This window comes from Podarcis erhardii (assembly GCF_964252035.2).
Source record: "Podarcis erhardii genome assembly, chromosome: 11".
Taxonomy (NCBI): Eukaryota; Metazoa; Chordata; class Lepidosauria; order Squamata; family Lacertidae; genus Podarcis; species Podarcis erhardii.
Window position 1 is genome coordinate 37,013,230 of NC_138501.1, and position 22,882 is coordinate 37,036,111.

The 22,882-nt window shown below is 39.6% G+C and overlaps 1 protein-coding gene across 1 annotated transcript in view; it reads left to right on the forward strand.

Moving 5' to 3' along the window:
* Window positions 1-371: 371 nt before the first annotated feature.
* The window catches only part of IL6ST (interleukin 6 cytokine family signal transducer), a 33,430-nt gene continuing 10,919 nt past the window's right edge, over window positions 372-22,882 (forward strand). Inside the window, exons 1-11 of the mRNA XM_081881412.1 lie at window positions 372-431; window positions 4,903-4,985; window positions 6,324-6,635; window positions 9,621-9,753; window positions 11,410-11,564; window positions 14,030-14,181; window positions 16,864-17,020; window positions 18,602-18,684; window positions 19,561-19,780; window positions 21,356-21,532; window positions 22,487-22,588. Coding sequence (XP_081737538.1) covers window positions 4,919-4,985; window positions 6,324-6,635; window positions 9,621-9,753; window positions 11,410-11,564; window positions 14,030-14,181; window positions 16,864-17,020; window positions 18,602-18,684; window positions 19,561-19,780; window positions 21,356-21,532; window positions 22,487-22,588 — 1,558 coding nt within the window. The 5' untranslated portion in view covers window positions 372-431; window positions 4,903-4,918. The remainder of the gene's footprint in view (window positions 432-4,902; window positions 4,986-6,323; window positions 6,636-9,620; window positions 9,754-11,409; window positions 11,565-14,029; window positions 14,182-16,863; window positions 17,021-18,601; window positions 18,685-19,560; window positions 19,781-21,355; window positions 21,533-22,486; window positions 22,589-22,882) is intronic.

The window sequence follows — 22,882 nt, forward strand, 5'->3', positions numbered from 1 at the left end:
ATGTACTGGGTTTACTTTTGCTGGTTAATTGATTGGGGCACGGAGCGAGGGGGGGAGAATGTCGCACTCTCTGAACGTTCGCTGCCCTGCGCGCAGGCGCTGTTGAGCGCTTGCGGCTCGCCACGCTGAATCGCAGTGCCCCCCGCCCACCTCCCCCTTTCCCGGCCTCTCTTCCCCTCCCTTCCCCCGCCCCTGCTGGGACCAGGAGCCCGGAATCCTGGCAGCCCAGAGGCCCGTTACGGGAAGCACCACCTCTGCCGTCTGCCCCGCCCACGGCCGTTACGTCACCGCCCTGCCCACCAATGGAGGCTCGAGCGAGGCGCTCGAGCTAGCGGAGTGAAGCCGTCAGTCAAGGCGAGCGGCGCACCGCAGTTCATAAGGTGTGCGCGGCGGCGATGGTCCGAGGCCTGTGGGAGTAGCGCGCCAGGAGGAGGAGGAGGTGAGTGAGGGGTGGGTTGGTGGGTTTACCGGCCCGCGTTGGCCTTCGGCCGAGGGGAGCAGCCTGTTGGCCAGGCCGAAAAGGAAAACTTGGCAGCTGCCCTCCGGGGGGCGGGGGGAGCCGCTCTCCGCTTCCCCCCGCGGACGGGCCTTGAGTCCTCCGAAGGCTGTGAGGGAACGAAGCCCGTTCTCGAGAAGCCCGCCTCGGTCGGGCTCTGGCCTCTGAGGCGGCCCCTGAAACTGCTTTCTCCTCAGCGGGAGCGCTTTTAATGTGCGCGGCTGAGGGAGGCGCGTCCCGCTTTTCGGGCGCCTCGCGTTGCTTTGGGACGCCCACCGGCGCCTCAGACCGTCAGCGCTGGGTCGGCCTGGTTTGCGACGACGCCCCCTGGTAACATTTCTCTTAGAAACCACCCTCCTCTAGTCGCGGCCGAGGGTGGCTGCAGAATTCCCCCTGCCCTCTTCTTCCTGCGCGTTCTTACGTGCGCGAAGAGGGGTTGGGGGGGGGAGGGACGACTGCTCCGTACTCCGGTCTGCTTTTAGTTCTCAACCGAATGGGGCAAGTGGTCGCTCTTCCTCGACTAAGCATTCAAACTAATATCTATGCAAATATCTATTGAAAGACTACGCTCTCGCAATCGCTTTGGAGAATCTGAGCTAATTTCTCACGGTTATTCCTTCCCCTCTTTTACACGATAAAGCTCAGCGGTCGTAGCAGATATACAACCTTATCTTATGGGTCTTTCCTCCACTGTTGCAATCTGGCCGTCCCTGATCTTTTCACTCCTGCTATAACTTTTTTTTTTTCCTTTTCCTTTTCCAAATTCTTATCTGTGGGAAGTTTTTTCTTCAGGTAAGCCCCACCCCACATAATCGATCACATGATGCAGTGCACACACCCCATCTGAATGGGAATGCACATCAACTTTGTGGGGGCCCAGCCCCTTGAAATATGTTACTGTGGGGGCCAAAGCCCCTGCGGCCCCTAGGAGTTGGCTCCTATGGTGGGCACCCATTGCCATTCTAAGAGAAAAAAGAAGGCGTTCATGTTGAGTTCCAGCACCTCTTTTTCTAGAAAAATAGCACTGCTGATTAGTCAAATGTGGGTTGTGCCAGTGGCATTTGATCAGTGGACTAGGAGGACTAGGCTGGTCCCCTAAATGTCCTCCTGGTGTCTCCTCCCCAAAGCCCAGAAAGCTGCTGCCCCGCTTAGGGAGGGAGGCACAGTGCTCACCGGCAGTTGCAACTTTGGAGGGCCCCAATCACCCTCACAAGCTGGTTCCTCTGGCCCTAACTGATTACCTATGAAAAAAATCACTGCATGCCACTGGATTGTATGTTCTCTGGCCAGGAGCTGAATCATACCCCTGCAGTCCAGGTCTCATTGTGTTGGTGGTAAACCTGTTCCTAAACTGGGGGCTACCTTTGTGTTGCCCTTTAGACACTACTGGGCTACAACTCCCATTAGCCTTGGCAGCATAGCCAATGGTTTGGAATGATGGGAGTTGCAATCCAGCAGTATCTTCCTTTCACTCCCGTTCTTTGACTTCCACTTGTACAGTTTTAGACCAAACTGCTTTGGAGGAGGATGCAGTCTTTTTGTTGTTATATGCAGTTGATGGCATGCTATATAAACAATAGTGATAATGTTCTTGATAACACATTCTTGAGATTGAATAGTACTGGGGTCAAGCTAGAAGTACATGGTGGCATAGAGATTGGCTGTCATTCATCCTAGTTGATATCTCTTTTGAAAGGCAGACTGGTGCATCTCAATATTGTCTCTACTCTTTTCTGGGCTTTCAATTTGTGTACTTCCTCTCCCCACCCTCCCAAGGATGCTAGGATCATCAGTATGCCTGATTAGGGGATTTCCACAGGGTTACTTGACTACAGTAGTGTATGACATATAAAGGAAATGATGCTATTTTTATTTGTATAAATTTGAGTAGAGTGCTGAGAATTAATACAGGAGAGTGGTGAGAATTTTCTCTCCATGTGGTTCTTTTACCTGAGTTAACGGTTTGCCTTTGACAAGATGGGAAACATAAGCAGTAGCCAGTAAAATTTTCTTAAGGTGCTTCTTGGTTTGCTTCTTGGTTTGCTATCAAAATCAAAAAGGACAAGATCAAAGTAGGCTTTCCATTCCCCCCCCCACACACACACACAAGAACTTCCTGTGGATTCTGATGATCTTCTGTTGGGCATTAACAGTCTACTATTTTAGCTAAAATTGTATTGGTACTTTGCAACCAAAATTTATTATAATATAAATTTTGGTTCTAAATACTGTATTAATGTAATGTGCAGCCTGATCATTGCAGTTAGGCATGTCTAGTCCCATTGAAGTAAGAAGGGCTGAGAGTGCATATGCATAGGATTGCACTGTTGGTGGTGGGCAGTATTAAAATTCTGTTCTATGATGTTAGATGCACTGGAAAGAACTATTGATCAGTGGACTAGGAGGACTAGGCTGGTCCCTGAGGTATCTGAAGATGTGTGCATGCACACACGAAAGCTCATACCAAGAACTGACTTAGTTGGTCTTTAAGGTGCTACTGGAAGGAATTTGTTTTGTTTTGACTATGGCAGACCAACACGGCTACCTATCTGTAACTGGAAAGAACTATGTTGGCTTTCATTTTTAAAGCACTTTGTTCTGCCTAGAAAACGTATGCAGGCCTTGTAAAGCAGAAATGCATTTCAAATCTGCAGTAGCATCAATTCTTAAGAGTCATATTTCAAAGATCCAGGTGTTAGGAGATAATTTCTAACTTGTAAGATCCGCATATGGGGGTGGTGTGTGGGTGGGAATTCTATATGCACACACAAATTTAATCTGAAATTGTAACATACGCCTGGGTTGTATTTCACATTAACCTGTAGTTAAAATAAACTTATTTAATATGAACAAGCACCATGCCAGTGTGTACTCATCAAAGGTCTGTGTCTTGTTCCTCCCTTGCTCCAGCTCCTCTGGGGAGAAAACAAATCAGAATTTGGCTTGTTACTTGTGAACCCAGGCTTTTGGTTTGTTACTCTTCAGACAAACCATGAGCAGAAGCAGGGCAGCAGGCGAGAGAGAGAAGTGAAGCAGGACATATTAACATTAAATCACAGTTTCAGTGTGAGACACAAACCAGACCATGCAAACTTCTGCTTCTAAATGGGAACATTAACAAGGGTAGATTAACCCCAAAGTACACATAATCTGAAAACCCATCTCCTCCTCTCAGACATTATTTGGCACAAAGATCAGTGGAAGGGTGGTTCAACCACTTTCCAAAGCTTGGGGTGGCAGTCTCTGTATCCCTTAAATTGTTGAACTCCCTACAGAGGTGCATCTAGAACCTTCATTGTACAACCAAAGATGCATCTCTACCCTGTCTGTTGATACCTGAGTTGCATGTTTTTATAATGCACCTAATTTTTGTATAGTTTTAAGTTGTTTTACACTGATTTTAATATTGTGTCTTAATGATTTTAACTTTCCCGGAGACCTTAGGATGAAGGATCAGCTAATCCAAACACACTAAATCAGATATATACCTTTTAGAAAATGTGCATCATTGGCCAAGGAAAGTTCTAGCCACAAGACAAAAAATGGACTTTATCAGTATATTTAACCATGATCACTAAGTAAACCACAACTGTCAATTTTATATGTTAATAAAATCAATATTGTGATAATAATTAACAAGCAAGCTAGACATAAATTATATATAAAATGGAGTGTGTGTTAGTTTATACTTCTCCCTCACTTTATTACATTGTGATAATGGTTGAGAAGTGAGCTCAGTAGGCACGCTCAGGCGCATTTTGTACCTGGTCATTGACCACTTGTGACCAAGTGAAGATGCCTGGGCGCCAGGATTGCACCTGACATCTCCACCATCTGAAGGTTCATGCCTGGGGATCATTGGATCTGAACTGTTTTCACACACTAATACCACATCCTTTAGAATTCTGTCAGGTTTATTTATATTTACAATTGAAATGAATGTCAGAAAGCAAAATGCTTTTTCTGTGCAGCCTGAGGAGGAGCAGGTACCATTAAGAAAAAGAGGTAGGAATAGGAATATATGTGGACTGTCCCTGGATTGAGTACTTTTCTTCTTTAAGTTTTCAGAGTTCTTAAGCTAGCTCAAGGTGGTCATCCGAACTAGCCAGATGTTTAATTGATATTCAATCAGTCATTTGGGGGGGGGGAGAGACTTTAGAGCCATCTTGCCCCAAAGTGGCAACTAGACAAGTGGGGAGTTGCCTGTATTCCTGTTCTCACTCTTGGCTGTTCCCCTGAGTGCTATTATTTTCTTGCTTTCCACAAAACCTTTTTGTTCATGGTTAATAAACCTGTCAGAACAGAGGAAACTACAGAACCTGTCTCCTGAGAGGTGTCTTCATAAAAGGAAAATGGTTTCTGATTGAGCAGAGTAAAAATATTATGTATAAAAAAATTGTTTTTACAGAGACTTGGTTCAAGATGTTTTCAAAATGGAGTTGGTTACTGCAAGCTGTGTGTACTCTTCTGAGCATTTACTCCTTTGGAGGTAAGTCTGCAGGATTAATAATAATAAATTGTTCCACTGTATTATTAAGCTCTGTCAGTTTGTTGATTTGTATACATTATAGAAAATGATTCTTGATTTTTAGTTTGAATCTATTATATGGATGGCATAGAGACTACAGGCTTGTCAGATCTATTTGTGTGAGCCAGAGCCAGGTGTAAAAGGCATACAGTTAGATTACATTCTGAGTCTTTGTATTTGTTTTCGGTAGCAGAACTGAATCAAGTTCACTGAAAAGTCCACTCCTGGTTAACCCAAACTTTCTTCATTTCAGGAGCCTAATGTAAGCAGGGGCGGTATTCTAGATAGATACCATTGGCTTGTAAAGTCAAAATATAAAAAGTTGTGAAACAAGCCAATAGTTGATGTGGTGATATGAAAGTAAGGATAATTAACTTATTATCAGGTTTTATAGCTTGCTAAGTTCCTCTTTTTAAAAAGAAATCCTGTACAGTAGAGAAAGATTACACAAAAACCAATTAAGTTACAACATGTGGTATGTTGCGGTGGAAAGTGAGAAGATGGTTGAAATATTTCCTGCAAGATTAATATTTAAATTGCACAGACAAAATTGAATAATATGCTTTTGGAAATGAAATATAGGTGAAATTTCAAGACAATGTTTCTCTTTACATAATATTAAACAGGCCTAAGGAAATGTAACACATATGTACTGCTACCTCTGCACATTTCTATCTTTTTTATTCACTCCTAATTCTGATGTTTGATAATGAAACTATCTTTGAAATCATGAGGTGTGGGGTTCACTTAACTAGCACAGACAAGAAATGCAAATAGTCATTAGGAAAATGATTACAGTTGCTAGACCTAATGTCTTGGATCCTTAGATATGAGAACAGGAGTAAAGCTTCCTTTCCCTCCCCCATCATCTGCATTACCCTGAAAAGCCTCTGGAGAGAGTTGGGGTTCCTCGTGAACAATGTGGGATGGGTTTGCTATGGTAGGGGAGGATTTCCCCCCAGATTGGAAGGAAATTCCCAACTATCCCAGCAGTCTCTGGTACCCCATCCCAAATTGTTCGGGGGGGGGACCTTTTGGAGTAGCTTTTCAAGGTGCAGAGCTCTCACAAGATCTCACTGGAACCCAGAAGCTGCTGGGCAGGCCCAGAGGTGAATTCAAGAAACCTTCCATCCAGTCATTTATCTTGGATCCAAGCCAATGTTGTCAATTAATGTACACTAGAAAAGTAAAGGGGGAAATGTATTTTCCAGGTAACTATTGTCTTCCGTTGTCATATTGTATGCTTATAGCAATAGTAGCCATGTTAGTGAACAATACCAAACAAATGATCTCTCTCAGTTTCAGGTGGATATACGCAATCATGTGGCTATATAACTCCGGAGTCTGCTGTAGTATCCCTTGAGTCCAGCTTTACAGCATACTGCATTCTTAGTGACTATTGTCTAGATTATGGCAAACTTCGTGCTGATAAAGTTATCTGGAGAATTCAAACTAAGGTTGTTCCTAAAGAACACTATAGCATAATAAATGAAACTGTTTCAAGAGTAACATTCAATGACACGTCTATATTGGCTTCTCCTCTGACTTGTAACATCTTAGTGGCAGGAAGCATTGAGCAGAACATCTATGGAATTCAAGTTGCCTTGGGCTGTAAGTATTTCTCCTTAAATTCTTCCTTGTGGGGATACACATAAAAGGAACAATCTATTGCCATACAGTGGACCCTCTAATTACATACCATTCTGGATATGTAACTTTCAAGTTACGAACGTGGCAAACCCAGAAGTGTATACTTCCGGGTTTCGCCGCATGCACGGACTTTTCGGGTTGCGGATGGACCCCTGGAACGAATTTAATTCATATCCAGAGGGTCCACTGTATAGTCATTCTCCTGCTCCTTATAACACTCTTAGAGGATGTTGGATTTTGTCGAATATATTGAAGACCACATGGAGAAATGAGAAACTTTTATTTCACATGGTTGAAAGGTACCAAGTAAAGAAGAAAAAAGTTACATCGTCACTTGGCAAATATGTCACCAGGCAGGAGTAAGGGCAGAAATTGCTGCCTGAATGATGTTTGTTCCACATAGTAACTACACAATTTCTGCCCTTGTACTGTATTATGAGATTCTGAGTATGATTTTATTTTGAGAACAGTGGTGACCCACCTGGAGAACCTGTCAAAGATGTAAAACGGGATATAAATAAAGTTTAACTATGTTACATGGGGATAGGCATTATGCTTCCAAAAGAAAGGCAGTTCAGCAGGTATGCCTGTATTGTGTAGCATCAGTTTCAGCGTAGCCCCTTGACCCCTGTTCCTTCTGGCTTATTCAATCTAGCAGAGAGGGTGGTTGGGTACAGAGTGTGATTAGCACTTCATTGATTGCAGGGGTGGTGCGTGCTGCCTTGGAAGAGGGAGTGGTGTGTCCTCCCTTAAATAAACCAGTACTGGGCACCTTGGTTATACTAGTTCCTCTACCAGTAAAAAATGCCCTCTTCTTGGGTAGGTGGTAGAAAGAGTTTCAGTGCAGGATGACCACCTACTATTCTTGGAAAAGGCATTTTTTTTATTTCAGTCTGGGTTCAGGCCTGGTCATGGGAATGAATTGACCTTGGTCACCCTGATGGATGAGCTTTACAAAGAGCAGGATAAGCCGTGTGCAACCTTGTTCCTGCCTCTCGAATCTGCATCTTTTGACACCATTGGTCATGGCATCTTCCTTGACTGGGAGCAGTCATTGGGCTTTTTTGTACACAATGTTATGGCTCCTGTTACCTCTTTAGGGTTGTCTGCCCTGAAACCATATACCGTATTTTTCCTTCTATAACACGCAGATTTTTTCTTCTAAAAAGGAAGGGGAAATGTCTGTGCGTGTTATTGAGCGAATGTGTGGTCCCTGGAGCCAAATGAAGCGAGGGGAGGCAAAAAAAATCAAATTCCGTGTCTCGGAGAAGGGAAATCTGAAAAGAGGAAGCGGCTGCTTTCCTGCATTCTGCCTCAGGGTCTTACTGCCCACCCATCTCTGTTTCCTTGCTGTGTTTGCTCAAACGGAACAAAGAGCAGGGAAAGCCCCTCCCCTCCAGGCAAGCAGAGGGGAAAACATGCAGGAGGGAGGGAGAGAGAGAGTGCGCGCAAGCTGGCTGGCTTTGCCTTCCTTTCCTCCCTCCCGTTATACCCCTCTCCTGCATTCTTAGCCAGCTGCTTCTCTGCACACCCCTCTCGTGCTCCTTGTCCGTTCTGTGTTTTTCCTTCCCTCCCCACTTAAAATGTGGTTAAAAAGCATGGATCCACATGGATCCTCAGGATCTTTGCATTGGGTCACCCCAAATTCACCATAAGATCACATAGCATGTCCATGGCTACAGCCTGCCCCCCAAAAATACCCACCCACTGTTACCTGGGGCTGCAATGGTGCAAAAACGTGGTTAAAAAGCATGGATCTACATGGATCCTCAGGATCTTTGCATTAGGTCACCCCAAATTCACCATCAGATCACATAGCATGTCCATGGCTACAGCCTGCCCCCCAAAAATCACGCACCCACTGTTGCCTGGGGCTGTAATGGTGCAAAAACGTGGTTAAAAAGCATGGATCCTCAGGATCTTTGCATTGGGTCAGCCCAAATTCACCATCAGAGCACATAGCATGTCCATGGCTACAGCCTGACCCCCCAAAATCACGCACCCACTGTTGCCTGGGGCTGCAATGGTGCAAAAACGTGGTTAAAAAGCATGGATCCACATGGATCCTCAGGATCTTTGCATTGTCACCCCAAATTCACCATCAGATCACATAGCATGTCCATGGCTACAGCCTGCCCCCCCAAAATCACACACCCACTGTTGCCTGGGGCTGCAATGGTGCAAAAACGTGGTTACAAACCATGGATGCACAGGGATTCTCAGGATTTTTGCATTGGGTCACCCCAAATTCACCATCAGATCACATGTCTGTGGCCACTGCATGAAGCACAAAAATGATACATCCACTGTTTCATTCAGAATGTTTTTTCCCTTGTTTTCCTCCTCTAAAAACGATGTGCGTGTTATGGTCAGGTGCGTGTTATAGAGCGAAAAATTACGGTAGGTCAGTAGTTAGTAGGATACACCACCTAAGTTGGCACCATGCCCATTCTGTTTGGAGTGTTATCTGACCCTAAGCTATTGTAGAGTAGCAGAAATCCTTCTGTGAGTAGCCTGCTTGCACAATATTGGATGCAACTTGGGGAATGAACAGGTGAACAATATTAGATTTTGATACACAAATTCTATTTACAGTTGTATATGCTGCCTCGTATGTAAAAATGATACTATTGCTTCAAGTGTTTTTATTTTCCTATTTTATTTGTAAGCTGTCTGGAGTCCCTCTGAGGGAAAAAGGCAGGAAATAAATACTTCCCTTCTTGTAATATTTTATGTCAACTGTGGTGTTTTGATGTACTTCCTTTTTACCTTTACCTTTGATGACCTTTTGACATGAATGCTCTGCTTTACAGTATTGAAAAAAACAATTAAAAATGAGTATGTTTGTTTTTTGAAAAAATTGATTAGGACCAAAATGAATTCATGTTGTTTTTGCAAGTGTACTCCTAGATTAACTTCTGTTTATTTGTGTGTGTTTAAATGCAGTTTCTCCAGACAAGCCTGAGAATTTGAGTTGCATTGTGCATCAGACAGGAAGAAAGGCATATTCTCAAACTTGTACTTGGGAGCCTGGAAGATACACATTTCTGGACACCAATTATACTTTGAAATCTCGGTGGTAGATATATTTTTTCAGTTTTAAAGACCTGTAATTTGTTGAATACAAAACTTTGAATTCTTAATATTTGTTGTTAAGCATACAATTTTTTTAAGTGAAGTCACTTGTTCAAAATATTTAAACATTGCTCTACACTGTGTCTAAGCAGCACAATGGTCCTGCTAGTTTAAAAGAGCTGAAAGCCAAAATAGGCAGTGGATGAGAAAAAGGGGACTAAAACTACTGAATAGCTGAATCTTGAGAGACTGTAACTTTGGTTACTGATATGGTTTGCAACCAGGATGGATAAATAATCAGATTTTTTTTTTTTTTTAGTTAAAACGGATATTTTTTAAAATAAAATGCTTTTGGACGAAACCTCTTTCTAAAGATAGTTTTCTATTTAAGTTACATTATTGTCCAAAAGCTATCCATCAGGAAATAAGGATTTGTTTTTAATTATGTAGCATGAGGTTTTATATGCAGTGTTTAAATTTTTTGGTAAATAAATTCCACTAATCCATTCACATTGTCATGCTCTTTCAGAGGTTTCTGTAAGATTATTTGCGGCATTTTTTTCTAACAAGAAGATATTATCACGGATGCTTGTTTTTGCTGTTCTAAAAAGTTTGAATTTGTGTCTGCAGAGATAACATGCCTTTTCTTCACAGGAAAAATGTTATAAAATAAACATGCAGAGTTGAGGGAAAAAACCTTAATCCCATTGTTCCTTTGCAAATTTATATACACAGAATCAACCCCTTAGCTCTTAAATGCTAAGTTCCAAGAGGTTCAATGAATAGATTGTTTGGAGTGGAATAGATCTGCACAAGTACCTAAGTGTGAAGCAGTAAAAATGAAAGCGCAACCTTGTGAGCAGAATACTCACAATATATGCATATTCATAATAATCATAATTATCTGTCTATGTATTTCTAATAGTATAACCAAATCGGTAATTTTTTATATGACTGTAAAAACTACTCTTAAAATTTATTATTCCAAAAATGAAACCTTCATCTGGTTGTGAATATTAAGATTATACCAGCAAAAATGACTCCTTCTCTAAAAAAATTATTTAAATCAGTAAATCTTACTGACTAGTGATTTAAATTGATTTGATTTAAATCAAATCCATGCTGTTTGCAGCAAGAATTTTTTTTAAGAGCAGAATATTTTATAAGAGGAAAAGAGAGAACAATAGTTTGCTTTAAATCCCCCCACAACAGAAAACAACATAATGTTTAGAGATATCTACCAGACATTTGGTTGATGCATACAAGTCAACCTACTTATGACTTGTTAGATGGTGTACTAGTTAATAATAAATAAATAATAAATAAATAATAAGAACAGCCACTTCCTATTTTACTTAAAAGTATTCGATTAAAGCAAATTGCTTTTGGATTAAAGCAAATTGCTTTTGGAAAAAAAACCTGATTTGGTGTCCTTTTATCAAAGCCCCACCTTTAAATAAATAATTTTCTTTGTGATATTGTGGAGCAAATGCTACAGTCCAAAGCTCATTTACTACAGAGTAAGTTTCACTGAATTCTGCTAGACTCACCTCTGTTTAAATCTGTCAAGGATATGTACATATAGTTGTGGTTTTTGAAGTATTGGGACCAATATAAATTTTAGTGTATTAAATCCTGCTTCTTTTTCTCCAACTTCTAGGCCAAACGAAGAGTTTCCTGACTGCCTGGGTGCCAATAATTCTTGTACCAGTACTGCGGTTGTATTTTTTGTCAACTTGGAAGTGTGGGTAGAAGCAAAGAATGCTCTTGGGGTAGTTGAATCTGACCGCATTGTGTTTGATCCTATAAAACATGGTAAATATATCAGTAGGGCTATTCCTATGAATGATTTCATATCGTCATATCTTCTAAGGAAGATAATGTTTCTTTATATGGTGAAAGAAGGAATAGGGTGGAAGAACAAGACCACCACCTCAGTGTCATACTTCTAGTTAAAAGTCACACTGGGGAGAGTCTAGAAAATTATGGTAAACCAATGTGTCTGAAGCTGGAAGGCAATGGCTTAGGGAAAATATCTAAAAATTTTAAGAGCACAATAGCTGGCAAAGAAAACTGATGAGACCTGAGAGACTTTAAGCAGGGACTGACCAACCAAAGATTCTGGGTTCATCAAGTAGCCTGCTCCCCTTCCATAATGGGATTGCTAACTCCAGGCATCAAAAGATGCAGCTTCTAACAGTTGGATTTCTGTAGCCAAAATAGATACACCAGGCTTTCTGGAGGTGGTTCCTCTTAATAATTTTAGTTGCTTCTCCTCTAGTTCTCTGATAATGGTTGACTCATAGAATGGATCCGAATAAACCAAACAATTGGTTTAATTTACTGGTTTTAGCACAAAGCAAGTGTCACTTGCACTCAGATCAAGCCTATCTACTGTTTGATTTTATTCAACAAAGTTCTTACACAGAGTTTGGGTGAACTGAACCCCCAAAAAGGTATTCAAATGTAGTTTTTTAAATAGAGTTATTAATAAAATTGACCATATGGATTATATATGTCCTGTGTTAAACTAACTCAACTGGCTTCCTGTGCATTTCAGGGCATGATCCGAAGTGCTTTTTTAACATTTTAAAGAGATCTCGCCTGATTTTGTAATGGCATCCGGTGATCAGCACATGTCAAATTTCAGAAGAGAATGCTAAATAACTAATCAGTGGTTACAACAAGCACCTTTGAATTCACTTTCAGCACCAGTTAGCTGTTTTGTGCAAGGAGCCTGCCTTCAAAGGGACTTGCTATAACTGATCAACAATTACAGGAATCTCTGTTGAAGTCTGTTTGGGGACCTGGCCCCCTCTCCTGCATGAACCTCTCCTGTAGTTACGATATTCAGAGCTCCTTACTTTGTTGCCCCTACTTTCAGAGGTTAGGCAGGTGGCAAATGTGGAATAGGACCTTTTTTGTGGTATAGAAAACTCACATTCAGGATACAGTCACTTTCAAGTTTTAGGCACCAACTGAAACATTTTCATTTTTCTGAGATTTTATTATTAGGTTGGTGCTTTCATTGCTACTTTAAGTGTTACCCTCCAATTTTTGTTTTATTTTGCTGTTCACTTTTTTATCAGGTGTTTTATTTTATTGCTTTATATTTACTACATACATTTTTATACATTTTGCAGAGGTTCCATGATGTCAAATACCAACAGTATTGCATCTTTTGAAAGTTTTCCCTCAACGTATAGCACGCCATGAATTTCCAGTTAATTTTCCATAAACTTTCCCATTGTTTCATACCAATATTATACCTAAATTCCTGGGCCCATTTAATCTTGGTGGCTTTAACCTCCTCCTCCTCTTTGACTTCCCAGTCAAGGAGGAGTTGGTATGTTTTGGAAAGAATTTTTGTTTTGGAATTGATCAAATCTGTTTCCAGTCTGGGTGCCTCTGTCGAAAACCCCCCTTTTTTATCCATCTTAAATGTCTCAAATCGTTGATAGTGTTGAAACCAATCTGCCATTTGCTCTCTTACCTCTTCAAAACTTTTTAGCTTTAATTCATTTGTTTCTTCCTTTAGTAAAGTTTTGTAAGTTGGCGAGTTCCCTTCCGTATTTTTCCTTTTTACCGCAGTTGCCTCAACTGGTGAAATCTACCAGTCTTAGGCTCTAAAAGATCTTTATATTTCTCCCAAACCATGTACGGGGATTTTCTAACACTGCCTCATAATATAATTTTAGGTCAGACAGGGCAAAGCCTCCTCTTTCCTTTGCATTGATTAGAATTTGATGTTTAATTCTAGGTCTTTTTCCCTGCCATAAAAATTTTGAGATTTCTTTTTGCCAGGTTTTGAGGCAGCCCGTTCCACCCAGAATCAGAATTGTTTGGAATAGAAAGAATAATTTGGGAAGCACGGTCATTTTTATGATAGAGATCTTTCCTAAAAATGAAAGGTTTAGCCGACTCCAAATCTTGGGGTTCCTTTTAATCTCTTTCCAGGTTTTCATATAGTTATCCTGAAATAAATTGATGGTTTTTTGGAGAGATCCAGATACTTAAGTATTTTGCTTTATTGCAGATCTTTAAGCCAGATGTTTTTTCCAGGTCTTCCTTTTCTTACATTGTTACATTTTTAAGCAGCAAGTTTGTTTTGGAGAGGTTTAGTTTGAAGCCCACCACTTCTCTGAAAGTTTGTGCTCCTGTTATAAAGGAGCAAAAGTTGTGCTGTGTACCTGAATATTAGACTTCAAATTAATTTGAACCTATATATTAAAAACAATGAAATGGCCTGTGGCTAATTGAGTGCACCTTTTTCCCCCTAGTAAAACCGCTGCCGCCATCCAATCTGTTCCTCGACTCAGGAGCATTTCCCAGAGTCCTGAAGCTATCATGGGAAAACCTATTTCATGAAGCACCACTGGAGCTGAGATTTCAAATTCGATACAAGATCATTGACAGTATAAACTGGATCCAGGTAACCCCACACCCATTATTTGTCAATTATTTTTTGTAGCATTTTCTTTTATACAGTTGGTGTGTTTGCATCCAAAGAGCTGTGACAGTTGCATTTTATCTACTAGAATGGTATTTGTTTAAATGAGAGAAAATATAGATTTCAGTTAAGTGCTCAGTGGAAACATTTATAAATTATGTGAAAAGTAGTATAAAAAAATCCTTGTTGGGAAAAGTGAAATAGAAATTTAAGAATAGGTCAGAAGGAAAATAAACTGTTGAGGAAGCTTGTTGATTCTACTTCACAGTAGTTTCTAAGGGATTGACAGGCTGCTGCCAGGATAGGAAAATAAGTTTGACTTGATAATTGTCGAAACTAAATAAAAAAAATCCTTCCAGTAGCACCTTAGAGACCAACTAAGTTAGTTATTGGTATGAGCTTTCATGTGCATGTACACTTTTTCAGATACCACACTTCTTCAGATAATTGTGTTAGACATTTGCTATCATTATAAAGCTTATCCCTATTGGGATGGGTAATTGTAAGGTGTTGCATCTTTCAGAGGGAGTTATTCTGACTTTTTCCAGTACAGTAGTAGTACTGTGAGATTTGCAAATCGCTTCCAAGGCAAAATCACTTGGATTCCTGCTGAACCTGATGCTTCAGTTGGTTCAAGTCCATTAGACTTGAACATAAGTCTAGAACATAATCAAATCACACCTTGTGGGATCAGTTTCAAAGGTTGCAGTCCGAATATGTGGGCAGGACACTTGTGGCAGTGAGGCTGACAATGTGCTCTCCTGATCCCTACCCACCATGGCTGATAAAATCAGGACAGGATTTACTGAATGGGTCAAGAGTGTGGTTGATGCCTCGTTACAGGAGAGTTATGTCCATCACTCTGAAGGTTATCCCCCCTGAGGTCCTCCAAGGTTTTAGAAAACTACCATCCAGTGTCTTAATATTCCCTGCACATATGCCAGGAGGAAACAGACTACATAGATCTATTCCGGTCTGGTTTCAGGTCCAGTTGTAACACTGAAACAGCTTAAAACACCCTTTATTAAGATATGCAATCCTCTTGGCTGCCCTTGACCTCTCAGAGGCTTTTGACACTATTGGCTATGGTGTCCTTCTGGTGCAACTCAAGGAGGTAGGAGTTGAAGGTACTGCATTACTGTACAGTGGTTCCATTCCTACCTGCAGGGTCACAGCCAGAAAGTAGTTCTAGGAGGCTGTTCCTCAGCCCTGTGGCTTTTGATTTGTGCAGTCAGGCAAGGGTCCATTCTGTCTTATGCCAGTCAACATTCTGTATGAAACTGTTGGGGACTGGCCTTTTAGGATTTGGCACAGTACCATCGCTATGCCGCAATAAACAGCTCTACCTCTCCATTCTATCTGAATCCGGAGAGGCTGTGAAAGTGTTGGACCAGTGTCTCGAAGCAATGATATAGCTAAATTCCTAAAACCGCTGAAAGGGAAACTTTAAAAAAAAACAGCAAGAGCTCTTGTTGCAAATTCCTTCTCATTGGAATGGTGTAGTAGAAAAAGGAATAGGTGCTACAGCAAATACAATGTGAAGCAGTAAGGATCTAGCTCCAAGGGATACTTAATCTACTTGGGTCTTTTATGATGAAGGGAGAAGATTCCATCTGCTTAAGAACCCTGTCTCTACCTGCTGCTCCACATGAATTGCAGTACACATTAATTTGTGTGCTTTCACATTTTAAGACTATAAGCTTGGGATATTTTTTAAGACAGTGGAGGCTAAATTTCAGAATCCTGGTTTCAGACAGGATTAATGGCACGTGTGAACTTCTTGGAAAACTAGGCAGCTACTTGAAACTAGTACTGGGCCAAAGTAGTGCCCAGCCAAATTTCATAGATTTGAAGGATTGGGGGCAGAGTGAAATCTCTGCAAAGACTGCATTACTTATCACTAGGTGGCAGACTTCAAAAAGTATAAGAGCTTTCTTTAACAACAGCAAATCCGGGTCACCATACTAGCCATTTTCTTGTATAGGGAAGACCCCCTGGGAACACTGCTACACCTTTAAAATGCCTTTAATTTATTGTTTAAAAAAAATAGAGAAGGGGAGAGAACCCTTTGCTGCATTGTAATGTACAATAAAGCTTTCTGAAATTAACCTTTTCAGACCCCCCAAAAAATATCCATATAATTTCTGTTACAATTTTAATTTCCTCTTGCCTACGGCATGTGATCGGAAGACAACCCAACTCAGTTAACCTCCTGGCAACCTATGGAAATAGGACAATTGGTAGCTTAGCTTTCATGGGTGGCAAGGGTTTAACGATACAATACCTGACCTGAAAAATATATATTCTGATGCTTGTTATAATTCATACTTCAGGATTGCAAAAAAAAAAAGATGCAACATAAGAATTATTATAAAATATAGTTACTTTCTTTCTCTTGATAAGATGTTTAGCTCCATAAGCTTTCTCAGTTTTTGAAGCAGGCAAAAAACACTAAATGGAGGGTGGAGAGAATAGTGACTAAACAATAGTGTAATTTGAATTTAGGTTCTTTATCACAATTTCATGTTTTATGCTAACAAGGGCCATTCAAACAAAACATCTAAATTTGCTATGCTGATTTTGAGAGAGAGATTGAAAATTCAGTATAGTGAATGTTGTTCATTCACTAGTAGCACTTCTTAAAGCCCAGTTTCATTTTGGCAGGTTCCTCTTGAAGACACAGCAACACACAGAGATTCCTTCTTCATTCAAGACCTCAGACCAAACACAAAATATGTGTTTCAGCTGCGGTGTGTAACTAGTTGGGGAGAGCACTGGAGTGACTGGAGTAAAGAAGTAGTTGGGTTCACAGCTGAAGATAGTAAGTAAGATTCCAAACTTCTCCTGTTTGCTCCGAATTGTCAAAATGTGTTTCTGATTAAAAGGTTTCTACACAATAAATATGTATACATATGTGTAATAACTATGATACAATATAATAATGCAATTTGTCATTTAAATCATGAATAGCAAACAGTAATTATTAATATTTGCGAATTTACTCTGGTGTTCGTTCATCTCTTATTAACCTCCAAGTAATGGTTCAGCATTATCTTGTACTTTATTTCACAATAGATGATGATAAAGCTCAATTTCTCAACAAATTAATAAGTTTTCTTCCTTCTCTTACCTTGACCAAATTTGTCAGTTTTACCATTTGAACTGTAAATCATCCCTGTATCTCAGAGGGTTGGTTTCCCCCCCCAGTTATAGCTGATTACCGTATGGCCAGGTACTAATAAGTACAGTAGGCCTCTAACTTACAAGCATTTACCTTGTGTACATTCAGCTTTACACGCTTGACAAAATAATAATATAATAATTAAAAAGCGGAACCAGGAAAAAAGACTTTGGCAATTCCACTCACCATTGCAACCAGTGTGTATTGACTATATAGAATTTCAGCTTTAGGCACGATTCCCAATAGGTAACCCTCACATGAGTTGAGGGCTTACTGTGAATCACCAGCTCTCTTATCTTCTGACAGAATCAGATCTTTGACACAATCAAATAAAATAACAATTGGATTCTAATTTAATCTATTTCACAGATTACCAACATACAAAAAAGATTTTATTTTTGGAGAAGACCAAATTATTTGGTACCTGTCTGTATTTTAGCATTAATTCTACAACATACTTGATTTGAACCCCTATAAATGTGGTTTAAGCCTTAAAGAGATTAAGAACTTTAAAAAATGGTTTATAAAACGATTAGTCTAAGTTGATATTGAGAGTTTGATTTGGAACATGTTTCCAAAGCTATTGACATGTTCATTGTTACTTGAAACACCAACTCTTATTCTCATTTGGATTGGTAGTTAGTACAAGATAAATCAAAATCCATGAACATGCTGTATGTATTCCTAAAAAACTTATTCTAGAAATAAAAAAAAATTATAATGACTTTCTGTATCTGCTTTCTTATCTTCCCCACTCCCTCACTATATTCCTAACTGGTGGTGAGTAAAAAGTTTGGGCCTTTTAGCCCGCCTGGGTCTGTCTTTCCTTCAGATCACACGACACTGATCCTTACTTCAGAAAAGCTGTAGGAGTCTCCCAGCCACTTTTCCTGGTTGCTTGTCCCAAATCATGGAGGTGATATCAGTAGACACATACCATTGGATGACTATAGACGGCTGCTATTCTTCATGCTCCATCTACTGCAACAAAGCACTTGTGAAGATAGATAGATAGATAGATAGATAGATAGATAGATAGAGATATAGAGATATAGAGATAGATATATATGATAGATATATATGATAGATATATATGATAGATATATATAGATATATATAGAGCAGCTTGAATCTTTTTCAGTACCCTACATATATATTAAAGAAAAATGAATAGTGGGCTAAATAAACATGATTCTTAAGAGAGATGTTTGTCTTTATCAGAACCAACTAAAGGACCAGATCTGTGGAGGAAGATTAGTCCTGTTCACTCACCAGAAAACTGGACTCTGGTGCTGATCTGGAAGGTAAATAGTACCAAATTTACTACACTCTGAATGTCTGATTTCCTGATGTTCTCACTAATATCTGTCATCTGCACTCAAACATAATTCCTGTTATATGTAAACTCATGATACTATAACACATACTACTGTAAACACTTTCTTCTAGGTGGTAGCTTCTTTCACAACATATTGCACTCAGGATATATTGAAGTGTAAGATATGCACACGAGTAGCTTATGAAGTAAAAGGCTCACGTATGTCCCATTTGCTACTTGTCCATTTTAAAAATAAATAGGGATGAAGATCTTATTCTTTCCTAGTCCTTGCTTCTGCAGACTGCAAGTTGTACAGGTATATATGTGCCCTTCTCTGTAAACATGGCACACATGGATGTAGTTTCTGGATAACAGTTCTGTGAAATACTGCTTGAGAATTGTCCATGTTTAGCTTATGAGGCAAAATAATTTTGAATGAAGTGATTTATTCTCTTTGAACAAAACTTTAACATTTGTTAACTTTAACTTGCCTGATCTCAGCAAGTTACAAGATAGTGTGTTCCTGTCATAATGGATGAGAAGCATGAAATGATGTTAGCTGGAGCATTGTGCCCAAGGCCAGATGGTAAATATCATGGCTGAGTAGGACTTTGGAAAAGGTATCATGCATAGCTCTGTAGTAGACACACTTTACATAAAAAAGGATCCTTGTACAATATTGGTTAGGATCTTGGTTAGCAAGTCCGAGAAAGGCTCTGCCTTAGACATTGGTGAGCTGCAGCTCATCAGAATAGATGGTTCTGGCTTAAAGTGACCCCTAAAGGTCTTACTCTCATTAGCTAATCTCAGATGTTCATATATAAACTGACAAATAAAACAGATCTTTTTCTATTTTGGACAGGAGTTAAATCCTTCTGAAGCTAATGGAATAATTTTGAAATACGATGTATCTATCTTGGGAAAGCCACCACTTCATTTTCAACAGCAATTCTACAGTCTGAACACCACACAGCTGACTCTAAATGTAGAAAATGGGACATATGAAGTGAGAATTAAAGCATCGAACAGTGTGGGTGAATCTCCTGCATCAGTTTTGCTGATCCCAGCAACTAACTCAAGAGGTAAGTTTTCCCACATGGCATTGAGTATATATCCCACTTTTTTGCCTACTTCAGACATCCCATTAGAAGGGTCGCATGTAAGATTAAACGGTCACCCACAACACTTAAGTGAATGCTACTGAAAATTTTGTGCTGCACTCCTTCCTTGCTCCTGCTGCACGGCGAACAAAAAAAGTTTGACTTGTCATGTCATCTGAACCCAGGTCCTTGGTTTGTATTGCTACACAAACTAGGAGCAGCAGCCAAGGTTTGTGCTTGCTGCTTGTGGTTTGTTAGGGGAGAAACAAACCTCAAGCCTGTGTTTGGAAGACACAACAAAACCAGAGAAGTACAGCAAGAACTTTTTAGCCACATATTGCACATTCCCATTAAATCATAATTCGTTTCTAACTATGGTTTAATATGATGTGTAAACTGGACCCCCACAAGAGGAGGAAATGTTTCAAATGTTAATTTATTGAGGGATATCAGTCTTTCAGTTTCTGTTTGTTTTCAAATTAGCATTCCATCTGTCCAGTTCATTTTATTTTATTACATGTATAATGCACCTTTCTTCTGTCTTGGAACCCAAAATGGTGTACATGGTTCCAGGCCTTCTAGGTATTTGCCATACCCAGAACTGCTTAGCTTCAACCATAAGGTGGCTTCAGATAATGCTGCTGCTTCCTCATCAGATCTCTTTTCTTTTAACTTAAGATCCAGGGGCTTTACAGGATAGCTTCTAAACGTTTCTGACTTATATAAGGCAGTGTAGACAGTAGTAAATGGAAGCAAGCTTCTGAGACTTGGCATCTTCATTCTAACTTGGACTATTAGCAAAGCAAATGGACAATACCAATACAGATTATTTATTATAAAGTCATAACCCGCAACAAAATAAAACCAGTAATCCTACAAGCATCTGTCATGGATGCTTTAGCTGAGATTCATGCATTGCAGGGGGCTGGACTAGATGACCCCTGTCGTGTCTTTAAAATTTATGAATCTATGATAAGTAAAGTACTATAACAAACAAATACATTAAAATGGGTTGTAATACTTACAGCCCCATTCTACAGAAGTCTATAGGTAAGAGGAACAAGTGGGGATTACATGTCTGGTATCTGTGAGAGTTTATCTGAAATATGTGGCACCACCTAACAACATATTGTATAAGTACATATTAAAAACATATTAAAAACATATTTTATTCCCTTACTATATACTGCTATATTTATATGGCAATTTCTCTGTGTGGTGGACCTGGCCACTAACAGGTCATTTTAATTTTTTGCTTTTTGCTTTCAGTCATTGCAGCACAGTAGCTGTCAAGGAGCAATGAAAACTTTATTAAACGTGCTTCAAAATGTAAACATTTGAATTCTCTTTGGGTGTCAAAACTTGATTGAATTGCAACTTACCTTTGATGCTGTTTGATCTGTGACCTTGGGCATCTGCTCAGGCTTTATTAACATTTTGTTGTAATGAAATATAATTACAGCTCTCCAACAACCCCTTTTAGTTTTTTAATGTTTGAAATGTTATTCTTTTAGAAATAAAAAGACTAATTTAACAGTATGTTTATGGTCATTTCAGCTCCTGTGAAAAATCTTACAGCATTTCCTAAAGATGGCAAGCTCTGGGTAGAGTGGACAGTTCCTAAAACTGATGTTAATAGATACATAATTGAATGGTATGAAGAGTGTGACAATTTGACATGTGCTAGTGAATGGCAACAGGAGTCTGGAACGAAAAATCGCACATTTTTAAGAGGTAGCTTTCAATATTTATAAACTCTTGGATATTTATAGAGTACACAAAACTTTTTTATACCTTAAAGAAATGTGATTTTGGTTTTTTTAGATAAAAAGGCACTTGTAATTTGACATCTTTTTAAATATAAAAGAAATATAAATATGTCTGTAATATCTGATATTTTTAGTGAATCTTTTTTAGATATTTTTAGTGAATCTCTAAGCTCCTGTCACACATGGGGAGGAATTCCTTTTTATAGGTTGAGAGAGATGAATTCAATGTTACAGCATGCCAGTTTTGTCCTTTTGTGAAGTCTTATCAGTGTGTGTGTGTGCCCTTCTTTGCCAGTGACTGAGCTCTGAATAAAATCAGTCTCCCTTTCATCATAGTCCAGAGGTGATCCTGCTTCTCATCCCTTTTGTGTCAAGGGAACATATTGAAGCCTACAAGAGAGACAACAGAGCTCAGTAGCTACACTAACAACAGATGGGAAAACAGACCTTGGGTGTCACAGCTATGCCAGGAGTACGTTTAGTTTCTTCAAGATTACAGTTTTCCAGTATAGTTAAGAAACTCTCTGACACTGCATTTACTAGGTAGCTTCACAGATTTTCATGGAGAGTACTATTATGTCCCCACCCATGGATAGCTTGGTCATTGCAACTGCAAAAAGTTCCCTTTTAGACATTTCAGATAGAGAATAAGTTTGAAACGTTTGCACAATCACTTGCCAGCATGTCCTATATAGCATCCAAGATTGTTCTTCATTCAGATGTATTTTAGAATAGCTTCTAAGCTGTTCAGCTGACTTTCCAGGTATTTGTACCCCACTCTTCAGCTGAAAAGGCTGCTGGAGTGTAAATGAAGGGATTTGATTAAAGGAAATTGATGAAGTAGTGTTCAAAATGGAAATGTCAGTGGATCTATATATTTGAGAATATGCAAATCTGATTTTTAAAATTATTTCCTTAGGAGGCATAAAGCCACGGAAAAGCTATAAAATAAGTGTGTATCCATTATATTCAAATGGTCAAGGAGAAGAAAGATCAATACAAGCATACCTTGAAGAAGATGGTACGTTTAAAGCACCAGAATTTCTCTTGCATGACAGTACCCAAAAACGTCTTCGAACTTCTCCATCAATAGGTGGCATGACTGCATTAGGCAGATGGTGTTTTCTGAAAAATTAACTCACATTGTGCAGCTAGCTTAAGGGTTGGCCAAACCAGATTCATGTGGTCATATGGTTTCCATTTTTAATGTGATAAGTAAAGAAAGAAACCTCCAGAGTCTTTAGCTTTCTTCTGACGCAACTAGTGATCTAGTGTTTACTCATGTGCTCCTCTCCCCTTTGCTCTGGAAATATTT